General features: G+C 34.6%; 2 protein-coding genes across 3 annotated transcripts in view; one reads left to right on the forward strand and one right to left on the reverse strand.

Annotated features, from left to right (window-relative positions):
- si:dkey-192p21.6 (uncharacterized protein LOC565246 homolog) overlaps nt 1-7,401 on the reverse strand; it is a 29,737-nt gene extending 22,336 nt beyond the window's left edge. The window contains exons 1-7 of one of the 2 annotated variants that reach the window (XM_058796017.1): nt 7,284-7,401; nt 6,628-6,651; nt 6,438-6,532; nt 6,070-6,191; nt 4,857-4,975; nt 1,879-1,948; nt 1,255-1,321 (exon numbers count right to left, since the gene is read on the reverse strand). In XM_058796017.1, coding sequence (XP_058652000.1) covers nt 1,255-1,321; nt 1,879-1,948; nt 4,857-4,975; nt 6,070-6,191; nt 6,438-6,518 — 459 coding nt within the window. In that variant the 5' untranslated portion in view covers nt 6,519-6,532; nt 6,628-6,651; nt 7,284-7,401. Of the gene's footprint in view, nt 1-1,254; nt 1,322-1,878; nt 1,949-4,856; nt 4,976-6,069; nt 6,192-6,437; nt 6,533-6,627; nt 6,912-7,283 lie in introns of those variants that run through there. The other variant, XM_058796016.1, reaches the window with a different exon arrangement.
- Nucleotides 7,402-7,464: 63 nt separating this feature from the next.
- On the forward strand, nt 7,465-10,146 carry pcbd1 (pterin-4 alpha-carbinolamine dehydratase/dimerization cofactor of hepatocyte nuclear factor 1 alpha). The gene is made up of 4 exons (XM_058796018.1): nt 7,465-7,616; nt 8,954-9,085; nt 9,223-9,303; nt 9,655-10,146. Exons 1-4 carry the CDS (start codon nt 7,614-7,616, stop codon nt 9,745-9,747), a joined length of 309 nt encoding a protein of 102 aa, XP_058652001.1. The 5' UTR covers nt 7,465-7,613; the 3' UTR covers nt 9,748-10,146.
- The last annotated feature ends 866 nt before the right edge of the window (nt 10,147-11,012 follow it).

Here is an 11,012-nt window from a genome sequence, read left to right on the forward strand (position 1 = left end):
GCACTGTATATATATAAGTATTCATACCCCTTAATTGTTTTCACATTTTGTTATGTTGCTGCCTTATGTTAAAATGCTTCAAATTACTTTTTTTCCCACATCAATCTACACTCCATACACCATACCGACAAAGCAAAAACAGAATTGTCAAAATTTCGTAAATTTATTAAAAATAAAAAACTGAAATAAGTACATTGAATAAGTATTCATACCCTTAACTAAATATTTAGCTGAAGCACCTTTACAGTCTCAAGTCTTTTTTGTTTGATGCGACAAGCTTTGCTCATCAGAATTTGGCAATTATCTGCCATTCTTCTCCTCATCTCTTCTCCTCTCAAGCTCTGTCAGGTTGGATGTGGGCAGATGCACATTTGTGTAGATTGACGTGGAAAAAAACGTAATTTAAAGCAGTTTAACATAAGGCAGCAACATAAAACGTGAAAAAATGATGGAGTATGAATACTTTTGCAAGACACTGTATATAATATTATATATATATATATATATATATACACACACACACACACACACGCACACATATAATGTATTTATTTTAAATATTTTAATTTTAAATAAAAAATAAATATTTTAAATATTAAATTTAAATATTACTGGTACTTATATATATATATATACATACACACACACACACACACACACACACACACATATATATATATATATATATATATATATGAATATATATAAATACACATGAAATTTATATCATAAAGCATTTACAGTTTTAGAAAAACACTGTTTTGTCAGGAAAAATATTGATGATAGTTTGTCAAATGAGCATACTATAAATAAATGTTCAAAATCAGTCGTTGCTTTGGCCTTGTTTGTGGAGCATGAGCAGCCTAGCACATGTTTGGGAAGCATGAATAGTTTCTCTCATTTCCAAAGAAATATGTTCCCATTCACCATATGGTCTTGTGATGGCAGTGAGATCCATCACAAAGGAATTAGCATTACCCTCTTCCTGCTCTGGCTCTCCACACAACTGGATGAAAGTCCGCAGACAAAGCTAATCAAACATTCAGACCAGGACAATCAAACAAGATCTCAGAAAATTAAACGGTATCCGCTACAAGGCTCCTTGTATATCTCTATCAGCTGTTTGCTTTTTAGATGTGATCATCCTGGAAATTGCAGATTACAGTTGCTATAAACTAAGCATAAACAAATGCACAGTGTATGATGCATAACATCTGTTCCTATTGTATCATGTATAAACCGTTTTGCCCTCACCAGTTCTATGGAGTTTTGAGATCCGCGACGGTAGATACGGTTCTTTAGCCTCTGTGTACAGCTGCATCTGTAGTGGTATAAAATAATTTTTTTATTTTGAAATCAACTTTAAAAAAAAAAAAATGTTTATATACTGTTCAGAAGTTTGGAAGAAGTCTCTTATGCTCACCAAGGCTGCATTTATTCAAACTAAATATAGAGTAAAAGCAGTAATTTTATGAAATAATAATGCAATTTAAAACAACTGATTTCTTTAAACTGATGTATTTTAAAATGTAACTTATTCTTGTGATGTCAAAACTGAATTTTCAGTAGCCATTACTTCAGACTTTAGCGTCACATTATCCTTCGGAAATCATTCTAATATACTGCTTTGATGCTCAAGAAACATTTCTTATTGTTATTCATGTAAAACAGTTGATCTTTTTTTTTTTCAGGATTTTTTGGCGAATAGAAAGTTCAATAAAATTTTAAATATAAATCTTTTTCAACATTATAAACATCCTGACTGTCACTTTTGATCAATTTAATGCATCCTAGCTGAATAAAAGTATTCATTACTTAAAAACTGACCCCAAACTTTTGAACAGCAGGGTAATTGGAAAAAACAGGTAATATTATTACCTGAGTATATAAGGCAAAGAGGCCCAAAATACAGTGATAGAAGCCAGAATCAAGAATGCCGCCAACAGCGCTGAGGAATCAATATCAAATAAATCAGAGCAATGGTTATACAAACTTCTACTGCGTCTTGTTTTTGGGGGTTATTTCAAGGAGAACTTATTTTTATTGTTTATCAATAAGGATTGTATAAATGCTTCTTGAAGACAGCATTTAGACCATTACAGTAGGCTAATTAAAAAGTAAAGGGTTACAAACATGTTCAGTTTCTACAATTTTCTCAGCCTTTGCTCTGAACAGCCTCTGTCACCCATGCTGTGCCACGAGGGAGCTCTCAAGAATCCAGCAGTGTCCTTTTATGTTATCTGAAACCAGTCTATAGGCGTACAATCAATCTATGAAACCCTAGCCTTGGGTCTCCAATAAGGCCATGTACTGAGGCAATATTTTCACAGTGCATGATGGAATGGATCATATCGGCTGTCAGAGGCCGTCCTCCATGATACTGACTGCTTAAGGGAAGGTGTAAAACAGGAAGCAAAAATGCATCATATTCCAAGTATTTGGAAGCTGTACAGACATCTTTATTGAGTTTGTGTATACTGCAAGATAAAACTAAAAATCAGACTGAAGTGAGATCAGGAGGATTTGATATACTTTTTCCATAAAACTAAACTGAGTTCAAGATTGTTACATAATGCTTACATAAGGCCTAAATTGGAAGCCCACCATTTATCATCTTTTATAATCAAAACATGGACAAAAACAGAATATCATGGCTAATCAAATGGACATGCTGTACTCGGTGATCTCAAGCCATTACTTTTCAATTGGACAATGGAGACCTTTTGTGGAAAAATAAACACAGAAAGGACCATTTGATCAAAGTGTGAATACACTTGATGACACAAGGGGAAACAGTGAAGCTGTGATGATACTATAGTGATGACTGAGTGCAGGAGCCTGGACAAACTGGCCCTGAGATAAATAAACACTGCATGCACATCCAACACTGTGCCCACTTAAGTATGTCATGTTTGTTGTGCCTTTAACTTAAGAGGCAAGAGAAACTAATTGGTTGCTAGTGAGAAAATGAGTAAAAATAAACCAACATTCTAAAACAGGTAATTTAATCCAGGGGTGTTCAAACTGGGGTCTATATATATATATATATATATATATATATATATATATATATATATATATATATACAGCAAATGGAGGTTTCAAAAGTATTGAATAAAAGGGTGCCGTTAATTGTGGCCAATGTGTATTAGAGAAAACATTTATTTCATAATGATATTTCCCCCCATTTTAAATGCTTAATATCCAATGAAAGGTTAGATTTTTGTGAATTCTTAAATAAAAGATCAAAAGGATTAACAATGCAGATTAATTTTCACAGCCTTCTTTGATCATATTTACCAAGGGTGCCGATATTTTTGGCCATGGCTGTATATATATAAGCCCTAAATAATTTAATTCAAATAAAATTTGTTAACCTAAATAAAATAATGCATTCATTTTTTTAAATTCAGTTTAATATTATTAGATTGTTGTCTTTCTCTAAAAACAAGTTGAAAATAATGAGATTAATATTTTTTTTTAATCTATATACAGTTTTAACAGTGTAGAAAATCTGAACATAGTTTTGTGAGGTACAAAATATTTTAGGGCTTACAAAGTTAGTTTAATAATTAAAATACATTTAACACAATTTTTAAATAAAATTTGACAGTACAGTTTTTAATCAGTACAGTAAGGAAAAAACTAATCTGCATATATGATATGGGGGTCATTCCAGGAATGTACAGTTTTCTTTAGCACAATATAAAAGCTAATTATTTAATTTCAGAGGCATGTCATCTTTATAATATCACACATTTTACATGCATAGTAAAATCAGTCTGTATACCTGAAAATATATAAATCCCTTTTTATTTTAAAAAGCGGTAATAATTTTTGAGGGTCCATGGCATCAAAATGTTTGAAAACTCTTACTGTAATCAAAAGCTACCAAGCTTCCTTTGAAAACAAGCTTTGAGGACAATTGCTGTCATGTGTTTATTTGTAGTAATACACTTATAATAAAGGTAATACAGTTAATGTTGATCATCACTGTCTAATTATCCTCAATCCTCAGTAAATTATTCTACTCTTATTTCACAGTAAATTATGTATCACTAATTGCTTAAGTTGAAAATCTGAAACACTTAAAGTTACTCTAATTTGCGCAGTTCAGTCCAAATGTTAATTAGTGTTTAAGGTTAAGCAGACCAATTAGTGTATGTTTGTATAATTTACTGCTTGTAGTCATCACAGACTCAAGACTGAGGTCAGAGTTTATATTTTTCAGTCCAAGACAGCCTTAAAATATCAGTCTGGAGAAAAAAAAAACACACTAACGTGATCACTCTGGGTAGTGCAATTCAATTGAAAACAGACTGGGTTTTGTTTTGTTTTTTCGCTGTCCCCTCATCAGTTCTTCTTAACATCTGCTGATCACTAGCACCATCACTTAAGTTGTGAGAGCCCTTTGGAGCTGGAGTGTAATCACCAGCCAGTCCGGCTAATGGAAGCTCATCATATAGCCGGGAGTTTAGTCACACTGGCCATATATCTGACAGATAATGGCTACTTGCCCTTAAAAGTCTGATCTACAACATAATCTGCACTATTGCAAAGTAGACGGCGCATTATGGAGCGTGGTGCTTTCAAAACCCCATTATGCTTTAATCCTTCACGCTCCTCTAATGTATTTCCCACAATGCTCCCCTCCCGGGGCATCTTCCAAAACAAACATGGAAGAAAAGCTTTTCTTTGAGCTGTTTTTTCAAGAAACGAGCAGTTTAGCGGATCAATACAATCTCATCTGACTCCTGGGATATGAGAGAGGCGCTTTCCTTCTGAACTTTGGAACTCAGTATATGTCTTTTTGATGACTTATTTAATGTTTTTAATTACACAACATGCATACTTACGCAGGTATGTGTTATTCGGACTCCTATCCACAGTGAGAGAACAGGTTACATCATTTAGCAATCCAGACTGCCTCATCCAGAGAGAATAATGGCCAGCTTCCTCAAATGTCTGACTCAGACTAGGGAGGAGAAATAATGTCATCAACATGTAATAAAACACTGATCCATCTATCACATCGTTATAGTCGTGATGATGGTTATTGAATTTTTAATGTTTTGTTTAAAAAGCTTTCCTCTTTTTAAACATTATTTACAATTTCTGTTACACATCATCACCAACATTTTCAGATTTATGAATTTGTTGGTTTCTTGTTAACCATAAATTGTTTGCTGACTGATGTAAGCAACCTGTCATGTAACTGTTAAACTAAAGTAGTCCAAAAATCAACTTTCACCTTACATTTACAAAAAACAAGTTGATTTATATAGTTCATCACCAAATTTTTTGTATTTTATGATTGTATTGTATATATAAATGGAGTTGAAAATAACAAAACAAAGACATAGAAAAGGCTGAAGGGGGCCATCTAGAGGGCAACAGGGAGAACTGCAACATTTGAACCCATTTCACCTTTTTCATCCCCCAAAATGTGCACTATAAGCCTTTATTGATCGACCTGGGAATGACATAGTGCCCGGCACGTTCTTTGGGGGAGAAAGTAAATCGATAATGGCTCAGTCTGGAAAGGGACCTCGGTATCGATCTTAAAGAAGCCCAGGACTAGACCCCAGCCGTACGGTGGGAGAGATACTGTGACTTGTCTTATGAAATCAGACACTCCTGACAACCTACTTGAAAACAGCCCAAACCTTGATGACTGTTTGAGGCCCAAGTTGTTTGTAAATATTGCTACGGTTTCCTCCTTCCAACATCCCAGCTGGGGTTTGTGAGAGGCCCCCAAGCTTGGATGTTTTAATGGTCTTTTTCATCATTATTCCAATGTCAGCTTGTTAACCCCAAAATGCAGTGCAATCAATACATAGTGAGGTATTCCTCCAATGGGCAGCACTAAAGCCAGGTCACATTCAAACACATGGTCATAAATAGTCTCAGTGACTGCAAACGCAATTGACTGCTATTAGGGCTATTATCTAGCCTATGTAAGGTCCTTCTGTACCTGATTTTTTTTAACAGGGTTATTGAAAAGGATCATTATTTAGGATGAGGTTAATTAATGTAGCAAGTTGAGGTGTAGTTCAAGGTGATTCTTACCTGCAAAGAGTGCCGTTTCCATCCACAGGTGTGATTTTTAGAGTCAGTGTGAAATGTGTGCTCACCACCACAGAAATATTGCTCTGCCCATTCCCAACTGTGGCAAGGGGCTGATAAAGACACTGTCGAAGAGGTAGATTGCTGTCATTTAGTAGTATTTATTTAATATTCACTTAACATAATGCCTTTTTTGACCATTAAAGCAGGCATACGGGTTTGTTACATACATATTATTATATATTTTTATATTATTAGATATTAAATAAAGGTTTATAATGCTCACATAACATTTAATGCATAAAAGTTCAACCTGTACAATTCTCTCTCTCTGTACAAGCCACTATCAAGACAAAAAAATGTTGAAATACCTTAAAACAGTAATCTGAGGTGTAGTAAACACTAACGATGTACGGAAGTTCGCTATGGAATATTAGCAATGCCTCATCCATTTTCAGCTTGTAAACTAAAAAAGGACAGAAATTGCAGTATCCTATGAATACAGTGAATATGCTCATTTATACATATTTTAAAAACTTCAATATCATACCCATGACTTACCATTATGGCGTCTCTCACACAGCCCTGCTGAGAGAAGAGTGAAAAAAGAGAAAACTTGCATGATATTGATTGTCTTCATTGTTAATCCCAAATCTGCTGTATCTTTTAGCATATGAAAATAAAGAGCGCTCAAAGATCACTGTACTGTAGGCTACATGTGATTACATGTGATCTTTGAGATGTGTTGGACAATTTTATTACTAGAAGACACCAAAAGAAGATTGACCAATGAAGATAGGAAGGATAATTGACTAGGGAGTAGCACGTGCTAGGTAAAAAGAATAAAGAACACAGCTAAAAACAGTAAGAATGACACAAATCACAATTATCTGTATCCAAAACATGTTATGTTTATTGTATAAATGTAGAAAAAAGAATAACAGAAATGATCTTGCTCAAATTAATCTTATCTTATCTTATCTCAGGAGAAAAAGCAAAGAGATGAGGGAAAATGAGGACTTGCACTCTCTGTCATGTTAGGTGAGTGTCTGTGTGACCCTGGATGGATCTTTTATTTCAAGAGGGATAATTTCCCGTTTTGCCACATCCAGTCAGGCACATTAACATTAAATGACACGCTTTTTTTCCTGAACAAGCCTTTGCTATTAGAAGTCATTGTTTGTTTGTTTTTTTATCTGTTTTTGTCAGTTGACGACCTGCATGAAGTCCTTTCTTCTGTGTCCAGCTTGTTCATATTCTCTAGCTCTCACTGTCTGGATTCTCAGTCTCAAACACATTCCTAATTTCCTACTTCGTTCAGGCTTTTGGCAGGGCAGCCGCAGCAGCAAGAGGGCCCATATATTAATATTCAATAGTGCGTACTGACGTTTCCTGGTGACTTTTCAAGAGCGTCCAATCACGCAACTTAGTTAATAATCATAAGACGTCCCTTCACCGTAGTAGGATTGGTAAACGCTGTGGAAACAGGTTGAAATCCAGCTGCTTGCACGAGACCATATCAGCGCAACACGCACAGCACCCACAACATGGTAAGAAAAACATATAAAAACCTTTTTAATTGTATTATTCTTATCGCACGCGGACTAACAATCACTTTGTGCAAAACTCTCAAAGTTGCAAATAAAAGCATTACACAAAATGCTTTAAATATATTGGAAATGGCTGGGCAGGTATGGTGTTATTTTTATTTTTGCATTCATGTTTAAAATCTGAGGTTTTGTTGTCCTATTACACGATTTCCATTAACTGTCTTTTTTTTTTTTTTTTTTTTTTTAGACATAATCGAGTAAAGGATTTTTTGCCGATTCAGGATTTTGCCATACTGTTCTGGTAGATTTTAAAAGCACGTTCTATAGTGCGCATGTTCATCACTGTTAATCATTTAATAGAACAATCATAAAGCTTTCGTGGTTTTACTTCGCTTTCTTTTCGATCCGTGTCTGTTCGTGCAGCAGCATTAGTTCAGCAGATTAGACTGTTGCTAAGAGACCTGTTGATGTCAGCCAGCTTTATCAGTGTTGGAGCTTCATTATGACTGACGTGTTTGCACAGCCACTCTGGCGCAATATACTGATGGTTAAGTCAGGGACAATAGTGTGTGTATAGTACAAAAGAAAATGCTGACACAAATCAACTTCATTTTCCTTTCATTCAATTAAAAGTGCACAAAATTTCTAACAAAGTTTAGCACAAGCCTATATAGAAAGTCTATATTTTCAGGACAGTTACCTTTTTACAAATGTATATTTTAATGTCTTCTTGTAACAGACATGTGTTTGAAGCTCATGTGATCTTTACTGAAAGGGCAAGAGGAAGAGTTAAGTAGCTGAGGAATTTCATTACTCCAACCACCACAGGAATATGGTGGAAGCTCTTAAAATTGAAAATGCAAGTCATCATTGTTTCCATATGGGGTTCACAACAACCAATCACAGCGCTTTTTTCCGAAACATCCCCCTTGAAATGGTTGCTTAAGAGTATGAGTGTTTGCAAAACTGTTTAAATGTTATGTTCTATTAACAATTAAGTAAGTTCAATATAATTATTATAATACTTATTTAAATAATATTTAAATATTATTTAAATATTCATGCACACACTAATTATTAAAGTGAAATTATTATTAATTTTATTGTAAGCTATTTTAAGTAACATTAGATAACATAACTGAACACAAATTGTAAACAAAACCTTTGACATTATTAGTTTTTACTGTATTTATTTATTTTTTTTACTGTATACACGCGCACACACTACATTTTACTCACAGAGCTGGCATGATTTGTAACATTTTTACAAAGCACACAAAACCCACATACATGGAATTAAAGGATATTTTCTAACGAGAACTGTTTTAAACACTCAGACTGGGAAGATCCAGACTCTTTCCATGGAGGAGAGGGAGCACCTCCTGCCCATGATGAGGAACGCTCAGTGGGTGGAGGTGGTGGGGAGAGATGCCATTTACAAGGAATTCATCTTCAAAGACTTCAATCAGGTAATAACCTCTTCCAAGTTATCTACTTCATATATATATATATATATACATATACTTCACAGTTCATATACATACAGCTTGCATCATACTTTTATGTACTGTGTGCACAATGTTAGGACATGCTCTTTCCCCTTTAGGCCTTTGGGTTTATGTCCAGAGTAGCACTACAGGCTGAGAAAATGGATCATCACCCTGAATGGTTTAACGTGTATAATAAGGTAAATGGATAATACCGCTCATTAGTGTACCATTTTTTTTTAATACATTGAGGGTCATGGCTGTGATTGCAGTAGTTTAATTTTTAAAATATTAATTATAAATGATTAATATTTAGTATTCTTGTAAAAATATAATTCAGAAAATAATTATATTGTATAATTTAGAAAAATGTTGTTGTTGTTTTTTTACAAATACCAAAGTCAAGAGACAAAGTTTCAGAGAAGAAACTAATTACATTTTGATGTTTTTTTTTTTTTTTTAGTTGGAAAAAACATGCACTGGTTAATTGTCAATAAGGAATGTGTATTAATTGAATTCTATTGACTGTCTGCTTGTTTTCTCTCTGGTAGGTTCAGATCACCCTCAGTACTCATGAATGTGGAGGACTCTCACAGCGTGACATCACACTCGCAACCTTTATAGATCAGGCCTCTGTCCTTTGAATGGACCCTGTTACTTGACAGCTTGTCATTCGACCTCTGTAGCCTGTGAAACTGGACCAAAAATATTGTGAAACTTCATTTACCACAGTTATCACCCTATAAGTTTTGACTGTGTGTAGTCTGCCTGTTACGCTTAATCCTTTCCCAATAAGTATTAATGGAACAGTCAGGAGAAATGTAATCTTTTACATCATTTTACATTCACACAGTACATAAACGTACTATAGATCAGAGATAAGAATTGCTAGCACACTAAAGAGACCGGTCAAGCACTATTACCTTACTGTGTTCTATGGCTTTAAAAAAAAGTTTTAAGTAATGGTGCCTTTATTTCCATTTGATGTGATCCAGCGATGACATAGTGCCTCAGTGAATTGTATTAAACTGAATATTTGGCAACTTTGGCACTGTGAAATCAATGTATCATCAGCTCTGGGGAAAAAAAATGCAAAAAGAACACAGCAGCGCCTCAAAACATGTTGAACTTATGTAAACATAAGGGCTGGTTTACATGGAACATGTTTTTGTAAATGTGCTCAAGAGTGATGGTTGCGCCTAATTACATGCAACGTTCAAATTTTAAAACCCGTCTCAAGGCATTGCATTCTTTTCCATTTTGTAGTGCTGTTTTGTGTGAACGACGGTCACGTTTTTGCATGTAAAAACATGAGACGCAAAGGAATAAAAATATACACTTTTTTTCTAAATATAATTTTTGCCTTATATAGGACAGTGTAATGACAGGAAGCGAAGTGGGAGCGGGAAATGTCCATGAGATGGGATTCAAACTAAGGATGCCTGTAGTGCAGCGGCTCTGTTTGTCAGCACGCTGCCCTCAAGGCTATCGGCGCCAACAAATACACATTTTTTTTTTTTGTAATGTTAATTTGAGCATCACATTGTTTTGATACGCTGTTTTTATAGAAGTTAGATGCAGGGCAGTGGAATGTTTTTTTTAAAGCTTTTTAAAAGTAGAAAGATATAGATATTACAGATACAGTGAGGAAAATAAGTATTTGAACACCCTGCTATTTTGCAAGTTCTCCCACTTAGAAATCATGGAGGGGTCTGAAATTGTCATCGTAGGTGCATGTCCACTGTGAGAGACATGATACAGCTGTAAATAAGTATTTGAACACCTGTCTATCAGCTAGAATTCTGACCCTCAAAGACCTGTTAGTCTGCCTTTAAAATGTCCACCTCCACTCCATTTATTATCCTAAATTAGATGCACCTGTTTCAGGTCGTTAGCTGCATAAAGACAC

The sequence above is a fragment of the Onychostoma macrolepis genome, chromosome 13, assembly GCF_012432095.1.
Source record: "Onychostoma macrolepis isolate SWU-2019 chromosome 13, ASM1243209v1, whole genome shotgun sequence".
NCBI classification, from domain to species: domain Eukaryota; kingdom Metazoa; phylum Chordata; class Actinopteri; order Cypriniformes; family Cyprinidae; genus Onychostoma; species Onychostoma macrolepis.

Coding starts and splice junctions, on each gene's coding strand:
- pcbd1 (XM_058796018.1), top strand. Junction 9,086..9,222: donor TCTTCAAAGACTTCAATCAG/GTAATAACCTCT, acceptor TTTCCCCTTTAG/GCCTTTGGGTTTATGTCCAG. Junction 9,304..9,654: donor GGTTTAACGTGTATAATAAG/GTAAATGGATAA, acceptor TCTCTCTGGTAG/GTTCAGATCACCCTCAGTAC.